Source organism: Zalophus californianus, chromosome 8, assembly GCF_009762305.2.
Source record: "Zalophus californianus isolate mZalCal1 chromosome 8, mZalCal1.pri.v2, whole genome shotgun sequence".
Lineage (NCBI taxonomy): Eukaryota > Metazoa > Chordata > Mammalia > Carnivora > Otariidae > Zalophus > Zalophus californianus.
In genome coordinates, this window is record NC_045602.1 from 49,913,718 (window position 1) to 49,938,422 (window position 24,705).

General features: G+C 47.0%; 1 protein-coding gene across 2 annotated transcripts; it reads right to left on the reverse strand.

Moving 5' to 3' along the window:
- Positions 1 to 399: 399 nt before the first annotated feature.
- Positions 400 to 24,130, reverse strand: ACTG2 (actin gamma 2, smooth muscle). Of its 2 annotated transcripts, none has more exons than XM_027623026.1 (9): positions 24,092 to 24,130; positions 14,863 to 15,024; positions 13,709 to 13,837; positions 8,193 to 8,303; positions 7,859 to 7,943; positions 6,232 to 6,393; positions 5,273 to 5,464; positions 3,181 to 3,362; positions 400 to 621 (listed from the first exon to the last, which is right to left on the reverse strand). In XM_027623026.1, the coding sequence occupies exons 2-9, from the start codon at positions 14,986 to 14,988 to the stop codon at positions 478 to 480; spliced, it is 1,131 nt and encodes a 376-aa protein (XP_027478827.1). In that variant the 5' UTR covers positions 14,989 to 15,024; positions 24,092 to 24,130; the 3' UTR covers positions 400 to 477. The 2 variants fall into 2 exon arrangements, with proteins under 2 accessions (XP_027478827.1, XP_027478826.1); XM_027623025.1 differs by lacking the exon at positions 24,092 to 24,130 and adding an exon at positions 21,404 to 21,537 and having other exon boundaries at positions 408 to 621.
- Between the last annotated feature and the right edge of the window lie 575 nt (positions 24,131 to 24,705).

A 24,705-nucleotide genomic window follows, 5' to 3' on the forward strand; every position in this document is an offset into this window, starting at 1 on the left:
CCACTCACATGTCACAGCCTATAAACCTTGTGTTTCTTTCTGGTCACGTTCTCTGTGCATTGCCCTCAAGTACAAGGACTTAGATCTCTGAAAGCCCTTGCTTCCTAACCTGCCGCCCCCACCAAGCGCCATCTAGCCCTCATTCTTACTCACGTTCAAGGACAGGGAAACAGGGTAGTACGGTAGGAGTACTAGCTTTAGAGTCAGACAGACTTGGTTTTTAATCTTGATCCTGTGGTCTTCAGCACGTTCTTAACTTCTCTGAGCCTCAATTTCCTCTTCTGTAATGTGGGAATATATGCATCTCACAGGATCATTGTGTGGATGAGAAATAAGGTGTGAAAAGCCCTTAGCACTGTGTAAAAGCCCAGGGCGGAAAAAAAGCCCCACACAGAGAAGTAAGGCTTGCAGGTTTTAATGTTTCATGATTGGTAGCAGAGCAGTCTCCAGGGGATCCCCAGAGAATCTGTTCTGACTTTAGAAGCACTTCCTGTGGACAATGGAGGGCCCTGCCTCATCATACTCAGGCTTGCTGATCCACATCTGCTGAAAGGTGGAGAGAGAAGCCAGGATGGAGCCTCCAATCCAGACCGAGTACTTCCGCTCTGGGGGAGCAATAATCTGCAAAGAATAAATGTGGTGAATCGTAATTAGCACCCAAGGGAATAGGGAGGTGGTCCAGGAGATCATCTCATCACAGTGCCAGGCTGCCCCAGGTAAGGACGGCCTCCAGGTCAGAAACAAACAGGGTAAACCTTGTGTTAGATTAGACTGTTGCTCAAATCTTTACTCCCGCCCTCGTCCTCCCCGCGTGGGAAGGGTGCACTGTTTCGCCCTGTGACTTTGGGCTGGGCCCTGTATTTGCTTTGACTGATGGGACGTTAGCAGACGTGGCACAAACAGGAGCTTGACATGGGCCTCAGGCCTGCAGCTGTGCCTCTGCCATCCTGATGAGAAGGGCTTCCCTGGAGAAGCTGCTGGCCCTTCAGCCTGGGCCCCAGCATGAAAGCTACAGACCTGACCTGAGCTGGCTAGACCTGCAGAGCTGCTGAGCCGGGCCTGACTTAGATTAGCTGACCCGCAGACGCACACGCAATAAATACTGATTGTTATGTCCCTGAGATTTCACAGTTGCTTGTTCCTCAGCGATGGATGACCAATACAAACATCTACAGGGAAAGCGCCACTCTGTTCTTGCCTGGAGTTTGGATGCACGTGCAGCTGAGGCTGGGCTTCTCCCAATCCTGAGTCAGCCAGCACACTCAGACCCTGTATTGAGCTTCATCTGTCAATAGCCACTGGTAGCTGACAAGTCCTGAGCTTAGCCTCTAGAAATTGGTTGTCCTGTCAAACAACTTTGAACTCCACCTACAAGTGGATCCAGAGGGACAGCTACTAAAGGGTCTAAGGATTCAGGGCCAGAATAAACCGGACGCTGAATTGATTGTTTTTGTCTCCTTAGACCCTCTCTACATCTTTCCTAAATTGTGGAGATCATGGAATTGCAGAAGAAGAAGAGTCTTAAGAAGTTATTGTATTATTCAGTCAGACAAAGGCACTCGGTCACTCTTTGGACTGATACCTCAAGGACCAGCACAGCCACGTTACTGCTGCCCAGCTCTGGTTGTGAGAGGAGTCTGGGCTTCCCCGGGCTGGGGTCCCCCGCCTCAGCGCCACCCTGCCTCACCTCTCTTCTTCCAGACCTTCGGCGCCCGTCTTATCTCCCCAGCTCCCCTACACGAATCCGGCTGGCCCGTTCGTGCCTGCACACACATACCCACTGGGGCACTTTTGCTCGCTCTATTTCCCCTGCCGCAAGTGCCCTTTCCCCTCCTCGTGTCTTATTTACGTAGCCCTCTCAGTGAGCAAGTCTACTGATGAGATTCTAAACTCCTTGAAGGCTGGCACACGTTGTTAAACTCAGGGCAGTGGCTCACAAATTGGGATATGCATCAAAACGCTGGTGTTTATTTATCAGTATAGGTGATGGGGGCACCCCGGATCTGGTGAGCCAGAATCTGGGGGTGAGGCGAGATGTGGTAAATGGCCCTGGTAAAAATCCCCTGCCTCGGGCCTGGCGCCAGGCCCCGCCATGCTGCTCCAGGGGATCTGGGTGAGAAGGGCCTGCAGGCTCCCACCTGTTTTCTGGTAACCGGCTCTGCTTACCTTTGCTGAGCACCATCTGCTAGGCAGGGGGAAGGCCCGGGGCAGTCTTCCTTTGTGAAAAAGTTTCTTATGATACACTCCCTCAGATGAAGCCAACTCCCAGAGACCAACTTTATTGTGAGACTTTGTAACTTTCAACCTATTTGTTATCTCTATTCGATTCCCAACTCCTTTTCTAAACCTGCTAGCAGCAAAATTCTTAGAAGCCCTAAAAAGCTCTGTATGGGGACGCCTGTGTGGCTCAGTAGGTTGGGCTTGTGCCTTCGGCTCCGGTCATGATCCCGGGGTCCTGGGATCGAACCCCACGTTGGGCTCCCTGCTCAATGGGGAGCCTGCTTCTCCCTCTGCCTGCCATTCCCCTTGTGCTCTCTCTCTGTCAAATGAATGAATAAAATCTTTTTTAAAAAAAAAGCTCTGTACGGTTGCTTGGGGACCAGAGGCTGGAGAGAGGCAGAAGACAAGTGGGCCTCCACTCTGACAAGGCTTGTGAGGTGAGCTGCCTTGGTGAGCAGCTGCGTGGGGAGGACGTGAACCAAGAGCAGACAACAGATCACAGGTTGTCCAGGAATCAAGTGATATCCCTGTGAGTTTGAACCAGCAGCCTGCCCCATGCCAGAGTTTCTCTCTGGAACTTTCATCCTCCTCTGAGGTAACACCTATATTCATTTTAAAGTCTAAAGATGCTGTAGCGTTGCTTCCTTCTTTTCTTCCCCTCTCTTTCCCTCCTCCTGATTGCATCCTCAACCCCCTCAATATTCTCTTCATCCCAAATTCTTTCACTCCCTTCTCATAGGACATCATATGATTACATTTGAGATCTCATGCTAAACATGTCTCCAGCTCATCAGTGCCCAAGGAACATAATCCCCCGAGATGGAATCTGTCCCAGACCAGAACAATGCTGAGCCCAGGAGACCACCAATCTACGGGCCTGGCAGACTGACTTGGAGCATCTCCCGAATAGGCAGGTATTTGTCCAAAGAACAGGATGGAGGGAACTGGGGCAGGACCCACCTTGATCTTCATGGTGCTGGGGGCCAGGGCTGTGATCTCCTTCTGCATCCTGTCAGCAATGCCAGGGTACATGGTAGTACCCCCCGAGAGGACATTGTTGGCATATAAGTCCTTGCGGATGTCGATGTCACACTTCATGATGGAATTGTAGGTGGTTTCATGAATCCCGGCAGACTCCATGCCTAGCGCAGGTCATAGTATCAATCAACACCCGTTAATTCATAAATACCCACACCTCCAGCTCCTCAAGTGATCCTTCTGTCTTAGTGCAGAACCTTAATCACCTCCCAAACGGATTATAGGATCAGACCTCTAACTGGCTTTTGGTTCCTCCTGTTCTGATTGATCTTTCACACTGATCGGCGAGGGTATATTTCTAAGGGAACACTTTCAATGAGTCATCTTTTCCCAAGCTTTATTGAGTTATAATTCATGTATCATAATATTCATCCTATTAAAGTCCAGTAATTTTTAGTAGTTTCATGGATTCTGCAACCGTTGCCAAAATCTAATTTTAGAACATTTGTAACACCCCAAAAAGAAACTCTGTACCGGTTAGCAGACACTGCGAACTTCCCCTTCCCCAGCCCTTCCCCAGCCCGAGGTGACCACTAATTTATTTTCTATCTCTATAGATTGGCCTGTTCTGGACACATTTCATATAAATGGAATCCTACAATATGTAGCCTTTTGTGTCTGGTGCCTTTCACTTAATGGTATGTTAATGTTCACATTTCACCTAATGTTCTTAAAGTCCATTAACGTTAGAGCGTGTGTCGATGCGTTAATCTCTTTTATTGTCAAAAAATATTCTATTGCATGGATCTACCCACCACGTCATCTTTGACAGCCCCCCCCCCCCTTTATCTACAGGTTACATCTACCTACCTTAGCCTGGCCCCGCCCCGGGGCCCTCCATAGTGAAAGGCCTGCATGCCGAACCAGCTCATGCCCGCCTTCCTGGCCTCCCCCACCTCTAGCCTTTCCTCCACGTGACATAATTTCACACTGAGGTTAGAGGAACCTTCCTAAAATACAAACCTGACCTTGCTACACTACTGCCTAAAAACTTTCAGGGATCTCGTTGCTGATATGATTAACCACTATGCTCTTGGTGTGGTCCAGCCACTCTCACCAGTTTCCCCTGCGCGCGCACACACACACACACACACATGCACCCCACATTTCTGCCACCGTGTCCCAAGTAGACCACGGCCTCTCACACCTCCATGTCTTTGCATGGACCCTTCCATCCGCCCCATATGTCGTTCCCTATCTTGCACTCCTTCCGTCCCCAGATGCCCTCAAATGGTACTCATTCTTCAAGATTCTGTTCAAATGTTGGCCTTCCCTAAGAAGCCTTTCCCGATTTCTTAGGCTTATATCACTTTGCTCAGCTGCTATGAACTACTACACTGTCTATTAACGTTGGTTTGCAGGCCCAGCTATACCTATATACTCCTCAAGAAAGCAGTTGTCCTTGTACTAAATATTCTCTTACTTGACCTTTGTTGCAACTCTATCTAGTTGGCACTAATCATTATTCCCACTTTATAGATGAGAAAACTGAGGTTTGAAGAAGACAACACGTCCAAAGTGACAGGCTTTAAAGGGGAAGAATCAGGACCTGAGGCCAGGTCTGACCCCATACCCATCCTGCTTATTGCTGTGGGTTTTGGCCCCAGTGACCTAAATGTTGAGTGATCCAAGAAGTGTTTTGTGTATTAACCTTATTCTTAGTTTATGTTATATTCCCTCTTCTGCTTTTCTTTTATTTTGGTTTCCGTATCCTTTTATTTAAAATTAGATTTTACCGGGGGCGCCCGGCTGGCTCAGTCAGTAGACCATGTGACACTTAATCTTGGGGTTGTGAGTTCAAGCCCCACGCTGGGTGTAGAGCTTACTTAAAAAAATAAAATCTTAAAAATAAGTAAATTTTATCTGGTTGTATTGTTGATGTGTTTTTGGCCCTTCCTGGAAAAATATGGGCTGTGTATAAATTATAAACAAAGTGTGCGTGACTCCTGGTGTTTCTCCCTCCATAGCTCTCCCCTCCCCGCCCAATTAGCAGGGACAGTAGGCAGCACCTCACCAATGAAGGAAGGCTGGAAGAGGGTCTCGGGGCAGCGGAAGCGCTCGTTGCCAATGGTGATGACCTGCCCATCTGGCAGCTCATAACTCTTCTCCAGGGAAGAAGAAGAGGCTGCCGTGGCCATCTCATTCTCAAAGTCCAGGGCCACATAGCACAGCTTCTCCTTGATGTCTCGCACGATTTCTCGCTCAGCTAGAAAGAGTAGAAATGACAGAAAGTAGATACTCTGTTCTGTTAGTTTGTCCTATTTTGATCTCCATGAAAACCTCTTCTATTCTGGGTTCATTTTTAGGACAAATGTTAATTTTTCATTCCTCTTCCTAAAGTGCAAGTTCAAAATCTTGATTCCCAGGCAAAACTTTGCATGGGTTTTTCTCCTTGCTGTCTTTACTCTGCCCTGACAAAGCTACCGGCCTTCCTGAGGGCCTTACAGGACACATTTCCGGTATAGATGGAGGATTTGTTGTGATCTTACAGAATCTAGGAAAGCCCCTGCCTAAAATCTCTTGCCCGGGGTGGGCACTGAGGTACGACAACTTCTCCTTAGAAATTCAGACCTTATTTATTCCATGTGTCCTCAGACAAACCATAAATGCCCTTCAGTTACAAAATGCATCATCAGATTTTTACTACCATTCAACCCTGTAAAAATCAGCTCGGATCCTGGTGCAGACACGGACAGAGATAGCAGGTCCCTGGGGAAGGAGGGAATGCTGTGAAAGGGCACTTAAGGAGGCCTTGTCCCCTTCCCGAGAGCATCTCAGTTGGGAAACTTCCTCCCTAAGTAAGGCAGCCTTGACCATCTGGTCTTGTCCCGAGGCCCAGCCCCAGCCCCAAATCCTCCCCATCTATCTCAAGAGAGTTTGAGGACAGGGGGCCACAGACTTTTCATCAGAGAACATCTGGTCCTAGCAGATTTGGTTTGAGCTCAATTCAGAATCAGGAAAGGGGCTGGATACCTGTGGTCACAAAGGAATAGCCTCTCTCTGTGAGGATCTTCATGAGGTAGTCAGTGAGGTCACGGCCAGCCAGGTCAAGGCGCATGATGGCATGGGGCAGTGCGTAGCCCTCATAGATGGGGACATTGTGGGTGACGCCATCCCCTGAATCCAGCACGATGCCTATGGAGAGAGGGGATAGGACCTATGAAAACTTCTTGTCTTTCATCTTTCTGGGACCAGTTGCCAAATGGTCTTCAACCACCATATTTTTCTCTAGCAGCTGAGAAAATTCACCCACCATAAGGATCATCACTAATATTTTTTGTGTACATCATTTATTCTCCCAAATGAGACTGTAGCCTTCTGGAAGGCAAGTAAAACATCTTCCCCTCTTGTACTCCTTAAAACACTTTCACAGTACTGCATATTTGTCAATGTGCATCTCAGTTGCCCATTCTTTAAGGGAGACTGGATAATTTGCATATCCTTCTGGCATTAAACTAACATATATGCACATGCATGGAGAATGTTAGATCTGGAAGGGACTATAAAAACCAGCCAATTTGAAAAAAAAATTAACATTCTCTACTGATGAAACTTAAACCATGGAGGGAAATGAGGTTTTCAACATGATGATAAATCTCTCTCAATCCAACAGCCATACCATAATTGATGGAGAAACACTATAATATTATTGTTGTATTATTATTTAATATTGTCCTAGATGTTCTAGCCAATGCAATATGACAGAAAATAGAAAAAGAGTTATTATCAAAAGAAATAGAATTGTCCTTGTTTGCAGATGATGAGGCCATATACCTAGAAGACCCAAGAGAATCAACTGAGACATGGCTTAGTAAAGGCCAGATGCAAAATAAATATCCAGGGACCAGTAGCTTATACTTGTACAAGGATGCTGATCACAGCATATTTTATAATAAAAAATAAAAAACTGGAGACAACCATAAAGTCCAGCAGTAGAGAAATGGTAAAACAAATAAGTAAATTATAGAACCATCATACATTCCCCATCACTGTCCTGTCATCAGCAGTGAAATTACCTTTTGCATTTGCCCCCGCCCACTAGACTGTTAACTCTCTGATGGTAGGGTTGTCTTGCTTGTCAGTGTGTGCCCATGGCCTGGTGCAGTCTTTGGCACATGTAGGGAGTAATGGAAAAATATCTGATGAATGAATGAATAATGAATACTTGAATGAATGAATGTTGAACTATGTTCATGGAAGCTGTCAAGTCCCCATTAGAAACTGCTTTATCTTGAAGTTCCCTCTGTTTCCCTGAGCACCTTTCCATACCAAGGGTGCATATATAGCCACTATCACAGGTTCATGAGCAGAAACATTCCAGTATTGTTGGAAAGTGTGTGTAAGCTTGGGGGCTGACTGCTGTGAGGAAAACGGTCCCTGCTGGATGTACCAGTCATGCTTTGTTCATATCAGTTCTTGCCAGCTCTACCAGGTAGACCTGAATGCATTCCACATGGGCTTCCCTTCTGTTACCCCTATGCAGGGTTTTCCATGGACTTTGGCCATCCCTTTGCTTCTCCTAAGCGGGAACCTCTGCAGGAGTCCAGCTTTCCCTTCTGCCCCCCAGAGTCAGGAAGGGACCAGATTATAGGCTGCTCACCAGTTGTGCGGCCAGAAGCATAGAGAGAGAGCACAGCTTGAATGGCGACGTACATGGCAGGGACATTGAAGGTCTCAAACATGATCTGAAAGGACAATGCAGGATAAAGGATGATCTGGCAAAAATCACAGCACCTCTGGGCCCCCAGGATGGTTTGTAACCTTATTAAGGGCAAGGGCTGTGCCTTTTTACCCCGCTCCCACCTCCCATAGGGCCTGACATAGACTACATACATAGCATGTCCTCAAAAATTGTTGTTGTACTGATGCATGAAAGAGAGAAGGGATCCATGCTGCATTCTTGTACCCATGTTTAAGAGTTCCTGGTCTCTTACCTGGGTCATCTTCTCCCTGTTGGCCTTGGGATTTAGGGGGGCCTCTGTCAGCAGGGTGGGGTGTTCCTCAGGTGCTACCCGCAGCTCATTGTAGAATGAGTGGTGCCAGATCTGGTTGAGAAAAAAGTCAAATGAGCCAAGGAGATTCCTAGAAAATTCCAATTGGCATGCTCATGATGGGGGAATCATGACACAATGTCCACAGCACAGGCTGGGTTCTAGAGAAGAGACCTCCTCCGGAGCGGAGTCGTGGGAATTTCTGCTTGACCTTTACAGATTATGTTCCTTTTCAACAGGGCCCCAGACAGGACTCAGACCTGGGGCCGATATACTTAGCATATTGATTACTTCTACTTGAACTTCCCCCATCTTTTCTCTTTTTCTGTCTCTCCCCACTTTCTGCCCTGCGGGGCCAGGCCAGTTGTATCTCTCAGTATTTCCTTGCTTCCTGGCTTCTGGCTGTGTTTGGCTGATGGAAGTCACCAGCAAGAGGCTGGAGGGTGGGAAGAGGGAGAGAGGTCAAGCAATTCTCCAAGCAATGGTGTGGCCCTCAGTGAGCCCCGCTCCTACTGGATGGTCCCTCTTCCAGCTGTAGTGACGCCGCCTCACCCCCATCCTTCAGGCTGTTCCTAGTACTTGGGTACCTCAGCATCCCTTTCTGGTTCCATAACCCTGCTCACACCTCTCTAAGTAGTCCTTTCTTAATTTCAAAACACCCGCCGAGTGTATACCATCTCCTGCTGGGAACCCAACAGGTATGCTTGAACTGTCGCTGTTTATTACTGGCCGGACTGGTGCTTTAGAGCAGGGTTTCCCAACCTCAGCACTTTGACACTTTTAAGTTGGATAATTCTGCAATGTGGGGGGCTGTCCTGTGCATTCTAGGATGTTCGGCGTTCCTGGCCTCGACCCACTAGATGCCAGTAGCACCTCTCCAGCAATGACAAGCAAAAATGTCCCCAGACATTGCCAACTCCTCCCCCCTCAGGAGGCAAAATTGCTCCTGTTAAGAATCACTGCTTTAGAGGAAGTAATTTCTTCTCACTGTGTCCAGTGATCCAAGATGACCCAACAGGAGTCTTTATTTCAGAGGGATTCAGCAAAGTGGCAGGGACATAGGGCTCTGATTTCCTCAGAGGTGGGGCATAGGATCATCTGCTTCCGTTGTACCCATATATTTGTGGGCTCCTGGCTTTGGGCTAGGATGGTGCTAACTGTGGTGAGGGCAGGTATAAATCAGATACGGCCCCTTGCTCCTGGTTTTCAAAGTCCAGAGGAGAGAAAAACATCCAACAGGACAACATACAAGGAAACATTCACATTTTGAGTAAAAGAAGAGGCAGTTCATTATCTGGGGGGTTTGAGTGGGCTCTGCAGGCAAAGGAAGGTCTCCAGCAGCTGAGAAGGGCATCGGAGGCAGAGAAAATGGCACAAGCAGAGGTCCGGTCTGTGAAAGTTTCACAGGAGATGTGAATGGCAATTAATCCTAATTGAGTGATGGCAGAACTTCTTCAAATGTGGGCCCCAGATGCTTTGTACCAGAATCACCTGAGATGACTGTCATAGGTGCAGGCCCCCAGGCTGTATCCCGGACCCGTGAACCAGAATCTTGGGCGTTGGGCCCAAACACCTGCACTTCATTTCATTTCACTTTTTAGAGCTTTTATAAAGTACTTTAAAAGTGAAAGGTGTTGATAATTTTAAAATTAGAAAAATATTTTTAAGAGGAGTAAAAATCTCCCACATTTCCATCACCTAGTAATAAATAGTTAACATTTTGGCTTTTTCTTCTTACTAACCTTTCACCTTTAAGTATTTTCAAATTTATTTCTATCACCATTTATTATTTCATATGCTTGTATTTATTTACTATGCTATTTTTATACTTTTACATTCAATTTTGTTTCCTGCCACTTTTCAGTTAGTGTAACATAAGTGATTTCCTTTTCCAGGGCGCCTGGGTGGCTCAATCAGTTAAGCATCTGCCTTCAGCTCAGATCATGACCCCAGGGTCCTGGGATCGAGTACTGCGTTGGGCTCCCTGCTCAGCAGGGAGTCTGCTTCTCCCTCTCCCCATCCCTCCACTTGTGCTCTCTCGTTCACTCTCTCTCTCTCAAATAAAGAAAGTCTTTAAAAAAAATTCCTTTTCCATAGTAAATATTTATGTTTAATAAATTGAACATTTATTTTTAATGCTACACATTTCATCATATTCCAACATGTATTTACTCATATTACTATTCACAGTATCTTCGATTTTTGTTTATAAATAATCCTGTCACAGTTATCTTTGTGCATATTACATTTTCTTTTTTCTATTTAGGACGTTTCCAAAGAAAATAATTTTTGAAGTGGAATTACGAGGCTAAAGAGCATGGCGATTGGAAGACTTTCCGATTTCTATCACCGACAAAGAGGTTAAATTACTCTTTACTCCAGAATAAGAAAGCCTGTGTTACCCGTACCTGCATTCAGGGCTCTCGCTCTTAATATATGAAATAATTTGATAGGGAAACATTGCTTCACTTTGAAAATTTGCATTTCTTTCAGATGAGTTTAAGTTTTTTCAGATTTGCAACTTTTTATAATTTCCATTTGGCAAATTATCTGATCATATCCTTTGTTTATTCGTCTGGTGAAGACTTTGTATTTTTAATGATCAATTTACACTAGCTATTTATGTTAACCTTCATTGCACTCATGAATTTTTTTGCAATTTGTTGTTTTGTCTTTTGAATTTGGTTATTTTTTTCACATACTAGAAGTCATGATTTTTAAGAAATCACATTTGTCATCTTTTCCTTTAAGACTTCTTTCACCAGAAATTTGATGAATGCTCATGCTTACTATATTGTATTTTTTTTACCATTTGAATTTTTATATTTAACTTTTATATTCAGCTGATATGTGTTTGGTGAATGGTATGAGGTAAAGGCAATGAAGACTCCCCAACCCTAAAATAACTCATCAGTTGTCCTGGAATAATTCACTGAATAATCCTTTTCTCCCATTGGTGTTCAAAGTTTCATTTATCATGTATTTCCTCTTTACTTTTGTGCTGGTACCAAACTGTTTTAATTTTTTTTAAGATTTTTATTTATTTATTTGACAGAGAGGGACACAGAGAGAGAGGAGACACAAGCAGGGGAAGTGGGAGAGGGGGAAGCAAGCTTCCCGCCGAGCAGGGAGCCCGATGTGGGGCTCGATCCCAGGACCCTGGGATCATGACCTGAGCCGAAGGCAGATGCCCAACGACTGAGCTATCCAGGCACCCCCAACCTATTTTAATTTTTATAAGTATATTATATTTTAATATGTGGGTATGGCAAGTCTCCTCTCATAGTTTTTTTCACTCATTTTGTTCTCATAAATTCTGCCTTATTTATTTCTCCAGACATACCTTATGATTATTTTGCAGAATTAAAAAGTGTGATTTTTTTTTAATTCAAATTCACCGAAGCAGAAAATAGGATGGTATTTACCAAGACCTGGGGGGAGGGGAAATAGTTAGGTATTGGTCAAGGGATACAAAGTCTCAGTTATGCAGAATGAATATATTCTGGTGATTTAATGTATAGCATGGTGTATTTGAAATTTGCTAAGAGGGTAAATCTTAAGTGTTCTCAGTACAAGAAAAAAAGTAACTATGTGAGGTGATAGATATATTAATGAGCTTGAATGTGGTGACTCTTACACATATAAATGTATATCCGGTCATCAGGTCACACCTTAAATATATACAACTTTAAAAATTGTGAGTTCTTTTACTGGAATGGCAATTAATTTGAGAAGATTTGACAGCTTTCCCCTATAGCGTTTTTCTTTAGAGCACATAGTACACACAAATATATATGTGTGTGTATATATACAGATACATATATATATATATTTAGAGAGAGAGAGAGTGCGCACACATTTGAGCACTTGAGGTGGGGGAAGGGGCAGAGGGAGAGACAGAATCTTAAGCAGGCTCCACACCCAGCGTGGAGCCCCAGGCAGGGCTCGATCTCATGACCCTGAGATCATGACCTGAGATCCTGAACTGAGTGGAGATGAAGAGTCAGATGCTTAACTGCCTGAGCCACCCAGGTACCATAGGCACATAATATATTTTTTGGAATTTCTTTAAAGAGTTCACACATGGGGCACCTGGGTGGCTCAGTCCATTAGGCGTCTGCCTTCAGCTCTAGTCATAATCCCAGGGTCCTGGGATCAAGTCCCACATCCAGCTCCCGGCTCTGCTGTGGGGGGGAGGAGGTGGTCTGTTTCTCCCTTTGCCCCTCCCCCAGCCCATGCTTTTTCTCCCTCTCTCTCAAGTAAATAAATAAAATATATTTTAACAAATAAAGAGTTCACACATTGTTACTACTGTGCTAAACTATATACTAAAATATTTTGTCTATTATGTTTTTGAATTAAATACTGTTAGATCTATATGAATAATATATGCTATTTATTGAGCATGAAGTATGTGGCATGCCTTGGGATTATACTGAGTACCTAGTTCAATTTCCAAAGCAACCTAATGAAAAAAGTATTTTTATCTGCACAAATGGCTCAGAAGGAAGGTCTCACTCCCAGATCTCCGTGACCCTGACTCGGGGGTCTGTGCTCTTAACCACTCCATGGTGCGAAGCGAAAGCTATGGTATTGTGTCTATCTCACCCAGAGTGACTGAGTCTGGGATTTAGAGAAAAGCAGGGTGCATTAAAGGTTTCACAGCAATATTCTTTATTTCTGGTTGCAGTCTGTTCGATAAGCACTCTATTATACTTCAAAAGGCACTCCTTGCAGAAACAAGGATTCTCAGACAAACGTCAGCAGAATTTAGCAAAAGAATATTAGGAGGGCTCTATTAGCACACACATCATTTTGTTGATCACAAAGGGGCCATTTAAAAATTGCCCCCCACCTCTGCATTTTCTTGCACACACACACACACACACACACACACACACACACAAGCTTCTAGAAACCCCTAGAGAGTCCTACTTAGAATTTTCATTAGAGCATCAGCATAACAACTTGGCATCGATGCATCTACCTGAGGTCCTGAGAGGGGAAGTGGAGAGAAGGAGAGAAGCTGTTTGCACCTGTAGAGGCAGCCATGGCCTCAGGCCCTTCTCCGGCGGGAGCTGCTTGTGAGGATGCAGCTGGGCATTGGGTGGGACAGGCCCTCCGATGCCAGACAGGGAGTTAGGGACCTACTGTCAGCTAATGAGGAGCTACGGAAGATTCCCAAGGAGGTGAGTGACACAATCTGTTTCTAGAAAGACAAGCTTTGCGGCAGCATAGAGAATTCACTGGATGGTGAGGTGGGAGACAAGGAAATCAGGACGCCATTGCAACCGTCTGATGAGAGCTGTTGGCAGCCCCACGGAGAGTAGCCATGCAGATGGACAGGAAGGAAAGAAGGATGTGAGACACATTTTAGAGGCAGTTGACAGGGCAGAGGCCTGGTGAAGATGTGGGTCATGAGGATGCATGATTATACTCAAAAGGGGGTCCACCAATACCTTCTCCATGTCGTCCCAGTTGGTGATGATGCCGTGCTCAATGGGGTACTTGAGAGTTAGGATCCCTCGCTTGCTCTGAGCCTCATCCCCGACGTAGCTGTCTTTCTGGCCCATTCCCACCATGACACCCTGCAAAGCAAAAGACAAGGAAGGAGAAGTGAGTTAGCTGAGGGCTCCACTTAGCGGAATCCAGGAATTAGAGGGTCTCTGGAGAGGGGTACAGAAAGGACAGATATCCGTCTTCCCTAGAGACAGGACAGAAAGAGACAAGGGTGAGGCAGACACCCATGACTGTGGAGGCAGCGGGGAGAGAAGGTGGAAACTTTCCTCTGGGCTTGGCTCTCTTCTCTCTCCTAAGACGACATCATTTTCTGAGAGAGCGGGGCCTTCCATTCACTTCTTCCTTACTTCACACACACAGGACTTGTACTTGTCCTCCGAAAATACCCTCTGCTCGCATTTTTATGTCTCCAAATCTTGGCTCTTGCTCTCCCCTCCCCACCATATGTGGAGATCCTCATCCTCAGGTATGCCCTTTCTACAAAGCCTCTCCTTCCCTGGTCCTTCCACTCAGGCTTAATCTCTCCCTCCTTTGCACTCCCCATAGTGAAGTCTTTTGTCTCTATGCTAGACTGTGATCTCAAGTTGGTTCACAGAGTATACATTTCTTAAAGGCAAGGGTCTTGTTTACTTGCATGTATTTTTAAAAAAGTTTCCTCCAGGGATGCCTGGGTGGCTCAGTCGGTTGAGCATCTGCCTTCAGTTCAGGTCATGATCCCAGGGTCCTGGGATCAAGCCCCGCATCAGGCTCCTTGCTCCCCTGCTCTTGCTTCTCTCTCTCTCTATCTCCAATAAATAAATAAAATCTTTAAAAAAAACAAGTTTCTTCCAAACCTAGCAATCTCACAGACTTAAGCCAGATATAATACCATCCCTGCATGCCTGGAGTGTGTTGGGTTTGGTCCCGGATATTGCTATTTGAAAGGTCTTGCTCTGTTAGTTAATCAGAAGAGAGTCCCCACCCCCAACACACACACTCATACAACTCACACACACACACACATACTCAGCACACACACAGAGCTCAGTCCAGTGTCCACTATGCGGCGCTTTCTCCTAGTGGCTCAAAGCCTTGGGTCCAGATGAGCACATACCTGGTGGCGAGGGCGGCCCACGATAGAGGGGAAGACGGCCCGGGGCGCATCATCTCCTGCGAAGCCAGCCTTGCACAGGCCAGAGCCATTGTCACACACGAGTGCAGTGGTCTCCTCTTCACACATGGTGAGTGTGGCCAAGTGAACCAGGGGCTGGAGCACCTTGGGAGCAGGGCGAGAAGAGAAGTGGTCAGCCACTTGTCAAAATCATGTTGGAGACAGGATTCTTGGTTTGGGAGCTTGAGTCCAGTCTACCTCCAGCCAGGGCCCAGTTCCACGAGGGACAGACATGGACCTGGACTCCCACTCCCTGGCAGGTGGACTCCTTCCCTCTACCCTGTTGTCACGAGCTGAATTGTGTCCTCCCCACCCCATTCCCCACATTCATATGTTGACGTCTTAGCCCCCAGTATGTCAGAGTGTGACTGTATTTGGCGATAGGGTCTTTAGAGAGGTAATTAAGGTAAAATGAAGTCATTAATCTAACATGACTGGTGATCAATATGACTAATCTAATAGGATGGCTATCTTTATGGGATGAGGAAATAAGGACACAGACACGCACAGAGGGAGACCGTGTGAATTCACAGCAAGAGGGCAGCCATCTGCAGGCCAAGGAGAGAGGCCTCAGAGGAAACCAACCCTGCCAGCACCTTGAACTCGGACTTCTAACCCCCAGAATTGTGAAAATACAAATGTGTGTTGTTTAAGCCACCCACTCTATGGTACTTTGTTATGGCAGCCCTTAGCAAATGAATTCACCCGTCTCTTAGGGGCCTGAAATGACTATGAAGCTTTAATCCAACGGAAAGAATCTCTAAAGATATAAAATTTAGGAAAGGAGTTGAAAAAATTTGCAGTATATATAGCAAAGGGTTATTTACAAAATAAATGAACACTTACAAATCAATAAGAAAGAAGTAAGCAGCCCAAAGAAAAACAAGGGGTATGAACACCTAATTGACAGAAAAGGAAATAAAAATACCCCGCAACTCTATGTAAAGATGCTCAGCCTCACTAGTTATCAGAGAAATACAAGTGAAATAAGACCATTTTCACCCATCATACTGTTGAGATTCAATAGGGGTTGGCAAAGGTGGGGGAAACTGACACTCTGACTCAAGAAACACACAAACTTACACTTTGGAACTATTCCGAATTATGGGATTCTGCACTGAAGTCAAGAGAAGAGCCAGGCAGATCTATAGGGATTAAGGTGGATAGGTTTCTAAACCATTCTACTGAATGAACAAAACAAGTTGCAGAGTAGAATGTATAACATAAAACAATTTATGTGAGTTCTTTTTATTTTTTTAAAGATTGTATTTATTTATTTGACAGAGAGAGTGCACAAAGAAAAAAAAAGTGGGGAGAGGCAGGCTCCCCACCGAGCAGGGAGCCCAATGCGGGGCTTGATCCCAGGACCCTGGGATCATGACCTGAGCCGAAGGCAGACGCTTAACCAACTGAGCCACCCAGGCGCCCCTACACTGAATTCTTTTTAAAGCACAAAACAATATTGTGTATTTTTCATCATTTTCTTTCTGTGGACATGAACTCATAGCAAAAAGTTCTGAAAAACCAAGTCTCCGGCTGATCACCCTGGTCACCTCGGGAGGAGGCAGGGGCCTGGGACAGGAGTGCCGGGTTTTAGAGCTGTGATGTTTTCATTTTTCCCAAGGACACTGCACTCACGTATAGTTTATAATAAAAATCAGCAATATAACATGTCATTAAGGGACAAATGATGCAGTAGTTACAGGTGAAATGTTCAATCCTAAGGGCAGAAGCGCCTCGGGGAGGAAGGGCAGGCTGAGAGGAGGAGACAAGAACCCTCTCCCCACGGGGAAAACAGAAGCCTCCTAGCCTGGGGAGCCCAGGGGTGGGGGTGGGCAGACAGGGTGGAAATGGGAAAGGCGCTGGCCAAGGACGCAGGGAGGCCAACTTTCAGCAGTCCAGAGGAAGGGGAAGGTGGCTGCCGAGGAGGAAGGCATGCGGAAGCTTCATTCAGAATATTCGACCACAGGTGGGAAGGAGATAAGCGCTACAGAGACCTGTGACCCTGGCCCCTCCGTGGCCTCACGCTGAAAGTGGACAGAGCGAAGAGGAGACAGCCACAGGCCTGTGAATACAAGGTCAGAAAGGCCAAGTCGAGGCTGAGCAGAAGCTTCATGACACAACTTTAAGGCTCAAAGGGAGCTCTCCCTGTTATGTTCAAAGCGGAGTGTACACTAGGAAGACTTCCTGAATCCAGCTCTGCCTCTGTCCCTGTTCCCCCCAGGACTCCCCATGGCCGTGGATCCAAGTCCCAGCTCTCCGACTCAGGCCACAGGGCCCCCCAGGGTCTGGCCCAGCGTGTCTCCCAGGCTCACCTTCCCCCTTGTCCCCTCTTGACTTTCTCACTCTGCCTATGTGGACTTTTCTTTCCATTCTCTGAACTGTGTCCTCTTCTCTCCCTGCTGGACTTATAGACGCAGGGTCTGGAGCACCCTCCCCCCACCTGCTTGCTGCTCTAACTCCTATCACCTGTCCGGCCTCTGCATGGACACTGCATTTTCATGGGGCCCCTCTGGCCCACCTGTCTGTCAGCGGCCCCTCTTCTTTGCCCCACAGCACCTTGGACTTGCACAAGCCATGATCAACTCTGCATATCCCGGCTCGTTTGCAGCTCTTCAAAGGCTGGAGCTGGGTCTGTCCTGTTCCTCAGTGATTCCTCAGTGTGCCCGACACAATGTCTGGCACAGAGTGGGCTCTTAAACCTTTGTCATCAATTGAGCGCCTGGGTTGCTCAGTTGTTAAGCATCTGCGTTCGGCTCAGGTCATGATCCCAGGATCCTGGGATCGAGCCCCACATCGGGCTCCCTGTTCGGCAGGAAGTCTGCTTCTCCCTCTCCCACTCCCCCTGCTTGTGTTCCCTCTCTCACTGTGTCTCTCTCTGTCAAATAAATAAATAAAATCTTTGGAAAAAAAACACCTTTGTCATCAAAATGAATGAGTGAATTAATCAATGGGTCTCGAGGAGAAGGACTTGCAGAAGAACAAAAACAGAGCAAACATGGGTAAGGGGAAATCAAGGTCTGTGACCAGGTGGAGACTGAAAGAAAGCACCATTACCTAGCTGCTTAAAACAGTATTGTTTCTGGTCTGAGCAGTTTCTGGATGGCAGAGAAGATCCCTAACTTCCTACCATGTTAGAAGAGTAGAAGATGAAGGGATATCAGAAGACTGAAGATGGGCAAATTTGTTCCAGTGTTCAAAAAGGGAAAGAAAGCAGATTTCTAAAACCTCAGATACTCTTGATATGCAAGTTAGGCAGGTTTCCGGAAGGCACTGTTAAAGAAAGCATTATTAAAGAAGCAGTGATTTCTTCTAATCAGTAAGGGTTTACCAAGAACAAATGTTGGCAGAGTGACAGCCTCCCCTTTCCTTCCCGCTGTGGGCTGGGAATGCAGAAGAGGGTAGGAGACATCGAGCTTAACTCGATCATGGCATCGGACAAGGTCTCCTGTGATATCCATATTGATAAAGCCATGTGCACTGAACAATCAATCAGTTAGGCACATTTACAGCTGTCTGAGTTACTGTCACTGAAAGGTGTCAATTAATGGGTCATCATCAACCTGGAGGCAGTGATAGGCCTCAGGGCTCCATTTTTGGTCCTTTGTCACACGTTTTTATAAATACGTTGGATGAGAATATGGAGCACATGCCCATCAAATTTCCAGAGCTGGAAGAGAATGTAATATTAAATATGTTGCATGGAAGAATCAAAACCCAAGAAGATCTCAAGAAACAGAGACAATGAACCAAATCAAATAGTATTAAATTGAACAGGGTAAATACAAGGTTCTGTACGTTGAGTCTAAATGAGCAAACTGTGAAAGCTCTTGTTCAGCCTCTGTGAGCAGGACCTGCGGTCTTGTGGACGATTAGCAGTACTCTGCTGACCAGCATAAAAGCTAACCTCACCTCTGGCTGGACTACTGTGTCCGGTGCTTGGGGCCACCCTTGCTGGCAAAGGTGTGGGGAGGTGGGTTTGCATTCGTGAGTGTCAAACTGTACTACTTTTCAGAAGGAGAACTCGAGAAAACTTATCAAAAGTCTTAAAAATGTACATGTCTTTTGACTCCACAAAGTCACTTCCAGGACCCTCTTCATCCTTGGGGAATACTCACGGGTGAGTACAGAGATTTGGCTAAGAGCTAGTTTATCACAGCTTAAAATAACCAAAATTTGAAACAGAAGAAGTTGTTGCATAATAAATTGGTTTGTAAACTAACTGCCAGAAGCCCTCATACAATAGAGAGAGCAGAATATTTAATGCAACAGAAAAGGTGCAAGGTACATCGCTAGGTGAAACATAGCAGAATATCCCATCTTTCCATTTTTGGAAAAATGATTTTTAAATTTGAAAAATGTAGGGCTCTTCACATAGATTATCTATTTAGTTCACACACACACACACACACACACACACACACACAACACCCAAGGGAAGATATATTTATTTCTATTTTGCAGATTTGGAAACCCAGTCTCAGAGAAGTGGAAGAACTTGGAAGAGGCAGGGCCGGCATCAACCAGGACAGGTTCCAAAGCCTGAAGCTTACATCTTCCTCACCACCTTAGTGAAGCTGCCCTAACTGTTCCATGTTTGGTGTTTTTGCCTCTGCCTCTCTGTCTCTCTAGAGCTGTTGGCAGCAAAAGCCCTAAACAAAAGGGTCTGTGTTCATTTCTCCCTCTGAGCCTCTGCACCCCTCCTATGCCAGGACTGAGTCTGTGTTTTATGTGGATAGTCTGTGATTTATGTTTATAGCCCCCAAACCTAACTTGGTGTCTAGCACATAGTAGGAGCTCAGTAAATGCTGCGTGACAATCCCACCACTTGAGTGGCCCCCTCCCGACCTGGTCTGCTCTGCCCCTGGGATCCCTGTGTCCCCACAGTCCAGTCTCATGACAGCTCGCTCACACGGACCTGATTTAGAATCACACGGGGACAGTTTTCTTTCTCTTCACAAGCTGCTCAGCAGACTGTTGTGCTTCCCTGTTCTAGCAGGTGGTCTGCAGTGAGGGGAAAACAACCTCAAAAGCTAGAAGGTAGCCAAGAGGCGAAGCTGCTCCTCTGGGACTGTCTCCCTCGAGGGTCCCCTCAGCATCTCTCTCTGGTGTGATTTATAGTTCAAGCCTGCCTGGCTTTTCAATGAACCCTTTTGTCTCCCCCTGAGATCCCCCCACACAGAAAGAGGGGGTTGGACGTTGTTTCCCAGGCAGAGCAGCGGCTGAGACAAGCCACAAAGCAACTTGAAGCTGTCAAGTCAACAATGCTGTTCTGCAGCACTTTAGGTGGATTTAAATCTGCTTTTTTGGAGTCAGAACGAAATGAGAAGTGACAGAGGTGAAGGCAGGGGTGGGGCTGCTGGCCCGGAGTGGGGCCTCCATGGGTCCCCACGCTGGCTGGGAAGAAGACTTCTACTGTGGAGCCAGGCTCTCCTGGAATGTCCCTGCCAGGAGAAATTCTAGACCTTCCTCAGCTGCTTGCTGATAATCTGTGGCTAGGCTTGAGCGTGTCAGCTGAACCAGAGCCAAAGTCACTGTGGTTTCCTGGGGTCACAACCACTTTCTGCTCTGAGAAGTTCAATCAAATTGTTCTGGCTCTTTCAGCACGTACTACATCTGGTCCTCACAGAAGACTTCACAGAGTTACAAACACAGCTCTACCTCCGCCCCTCAAGGTGGCCAAAACCCAAAGACATAATGAGTGCAAGGAATTTGTTCACTTGCTCATCTCCCTGGCCACCCTCAGGCAAATATGAGCGCAGAGATGTTAGCTCCCCAACCTGTCCTTCTGAAGGAGATAAGGATTTGACTTCAGAGTTCCCTCCAGCTCCCCTTTCTTTGCACTTCTCCTCTCTCAGGGCACCCCCTTCCCATGGCCCAGTCCCCTGTCTCCCTCTGGACTTCAGTTTCCTCAGGTGGAAAATGTAAAGGGTAACATCTATCTCCTGGAATGATGGAGCAAATGAAGTAATGGAAATGAAATGGAAATGCTCCATAAATTGTAAATCGGGGCCGGCAAACTAATGCTGGTTTTTGTGCGCCCCACCAGCTAAGAATGATTTTGACATTTTTCTTAAATTTTTATTATTTTTTTAAGTAAACTCCATCCCCAATATGGGGCTCAAACTCAGGATCCTGAGATCAAGAGTCGTGTGCTCTACTGACTGAACCAGCCAGGCACCCCTTGACATTTTTCAGTGGTTGCAAAAAAAGCCAAAGAATAATATTCTATGACTGAAGAAAACTACATGAAATTCAGATTTCAATGCCTATAAATAAAGTTTTATTGGAACACAGCCACACCTGTTCATGTACAGACTGTCTATGGCTGCTATTTCTATGATGGCAGCCTCGAGTAAGTTGCCACAGAAACCTTTAGACTTACAAAGCCTAAAATATTTACTATCTGGCCCTCCTCAGAAAAAGTTTGCCAACCCCTGCTGTAAAGGACTGCAAAAGTAATAGTTCTTATGATCTCTCTTACCCTTCTCCATCAGAACTTGTTCCCAGGATGAAGTCTGTCATATTGGAAGGAGATGAACCATCCACTTCACAAATCAATGCTTATTGAAGGGATGATTGAATTTATGCCAGCTTCAAGACATTTTCATTTCAGTGCAAAGTTTAAGCCCTAAAAGGAAGGCCTCTCAGATGGTGAGACTTCAAACAATAGTTGGAGAAATATGTTGGAGTGAGGGCTTCAAATGACATTAAGCAGCCGCCTATAATAATCCGCATACACACAGATATTCACACAACAAGAAAGCTTGGCATAGAGAAAATAATTTAACGAAAAACACTCCCGCGGTGGAAAAATTCTAGCAGCATCTCTAATCAACTTCATGTTATCTTGACTTGGTTGATATACAATTAATTAAATTAAAAATGACTTCTGTTTAGTAGTATTTCTGATCCTCGGGAATCTGGGCCTGTTGTCTTTTACCTGGGCCTCTCACTCGCTCTCCCGGCTCCGCTCCAGTCCAGACCCCCTCTCTTGAGCTCCAGACCCTTAGAACCAACTGCCTGCGGGGCATCCGCACCCCAGACCCCGTGGTACCTCCACTCCACCTCTCGTACTTCCTCATCACCAGCCTCCACCTGGAATCGCACCGCCCACCCTGGAGGCCACGCCCAACACCCGACTCCTCCCACCTCCCTCCCAACCAATCGTCAGGCTCTCTTATTTCTACCTAGGTGCCACCCCTGGCCCGCCACTCAGGCCCCCCCCCCCCCCCCCCCCCCCCCCGCCCCGCCAGCGCACCGCGGGAGCACTCTCGTCCGGTTCCAGTCCACTCTCCTCACAGCTGCCAGAGAGTAGTCCTTTTCGAAGGGCCGGTCTCTCGCGGTCACCCTCCTGTGGTCCCCCATTGCTTAATCCTTTAGTGTATGAAGCCCTCATGATCCCGCCCTAACTGCCCCTCTGATCTTAGTTCTCCATGCTTTCTGCCTTGAAATCTAAATTCAATGGAATTGAGACACTGAAACAGTCCAAAGACCATGCTTCCCTGACACCGAGACTAGTCCTACTTCAGGACCCAGCTCAGGTACCCCTTCCTCCAGGAAGCCTTCCCTGATAACTCCTGGGCTAGGTGAGGGCTCCTCTTGGGCTTTGTGTGTTTGTTTGTTCATCTTCCCCAGTGATGGCAGAAGCTCCTTCGCTGTCCCTAAGGAGTAGGAACAGTGCCTGGCACACAGTAAGTACTCAAGAAATGTTGGTGGAATGAACAAAGGGAAGGAGCAAAGAACTCTAGCCTCAAGTCATGATGTCATACTGCCTATTTGGTGTCCCAGACCTGTCCCGGACCTGTCCACTGCTCATTGCAATTTCTCCAGTGCCCATCCCTCTCCGCCAGAGGAAGCTCCGTCTCTTTTCGGCCCTAAGGGCTAGCCGCAAACTTTAAACTTGTTCAAATAGTAAAAGCAAGCTCTTAGAGCCTCCATGTACAAAGCGTGGTCCCAGACCTGCAGCCTCAGCATCACCTGGGAACTTATCAGGAATGTAAATTATCCGGCCCCACTCCAGCCTACTGAATCAGAATCTGGGTCGGAAGGTAGGACAATCTATGTTTTAACAAGTCCTCCAGGTGATTCTTAAAGTTTGAGCACTCAGGGCCGGGGTCCTGACAGTGTTGAGCTGAGCACCCTGTAAATGTATCATCTCATTTAATCCCCACAACAGCACTGCCGAGTAGATGTTATTATGAGTACTCCCAAGTAAGAAAACGGAGGTCACTCAGTAACCCTGGCAGCTGGGCAGTCTGCCTCCAAGGCCTCCACCACTGCACTAAGCTGCCTCAGCCATAAACAGATGTTAGCAGACTCTGGTCACAAGAGTGGAAACAGCCCCTTGGTCTCATTTCCCTCTTAATTGTGTGTGTGTGTGTGTGTGTGTGTGTGTGTGTGTGTGTGTGTGTGTGTGTGTGTTGGAGGGATGGGAAGGGTGGACGAGGGCATTGGCGGACGGTCTCACAGTTGCCTGTGAGCCTTTTGGGCAATACTTAACTTCTCTAGGCTTCAGTGTCTTCAGAATGAATTAGATGGCTCTCAAATTTGTTCATTTGTTCATTCGTTCCTGCCAGAGCTAAAACTACTGGATGCCACAGGACACTTGCCCCTGCTCCAGCCCCGACTTTCCACATCCCCCAGTGACCCTGGAGCCTTCAGGGATTGAAAAAATTCTCCATCTCAGCCGAGCATGGAGCAGAGGACGGTGAGACCCACAAGGGGACTGAAGAAAAGATGCTCCTACTCCCAACACAGACATCTCACAGACACTGGGACCATTATTGGCTTTGATTCAAAAACCCCGCGAAGAAGCTCTTTACCCCGCAAAGCATCTGCTCCCCTAAAACAGCCTCCCAGACATTCGGAGTCATGACAAAGGACATGAGCGCAGAGATCGGCACTGGCCCTGGTGATCTGGGTGAAGGAGACCACGGGTGTTATATCCCACCCGCCCCCCGAGCAAAGGGCTGTCCAGGATGCCCCATGGCCAGAAGTGCCTTTTCCCGGAAGGCAGCAGCGTGCTTGCAGGCACCACTGCCCACCGATGCCTTCACGCGTGGTCTGGGCCAGCGTCACAGAAGCCAGGCCAATCTGGAGGCGCCTCCCGCACCCAGGGGGCCAGGCGGCCTCGGAAAGGAAGGGCTGTCAGAAGCGGTGCAGTACTCACCGAGTGTACGAGAAGTCCTTCTCCCAGGGACTGAGGGCTGCTGTGTCTTTGGCACAAATACCAGAGCAATATAAAACCCCAGAGGCGGATCTTCTTTAAACAGAGTCCCTAAAAAGGCCAGCTGACGGTGTGTTAACAATATTACCATATAAGGTGGTTTTTTCAATAAATCGGCCTTGGGGGGTGGGGAAGGGGGCTGGGTAGAGTGAATTATCATTTGAAAAATGTATGCAAAAGGACTCCAGTGGCAACAGCCCTGGTGCTGGAGGATTTGTTCCTTTTTTGCTGCACTTGCATCAACAAAACTCACACCAGGCCTTATAAGCTGCCCAGAGTGAGGCCAGATGCAGCTCTGCTCCTGGAGAGAGAACCATACCAAGAATGGCAGTGGGCCTCCTCCCTCCACACCTCCCTCCTCAGGCCCTGCTGCCTGCAGCCCCCCCCCTCACCCTGGGGTCGGCCTGGGACAACCACGCTGTGCCCCAAAGTGGGTGCCATTGTGCCTGGGCTGGTACCAGCCCAGGACAGCTAAAAGCTGAAGGGAAATTGCCATCTATAGCTGAGAAAGAAATCCCATGTGCCCCACTCACCCGCTGCCCCTCACACAAGCTTCT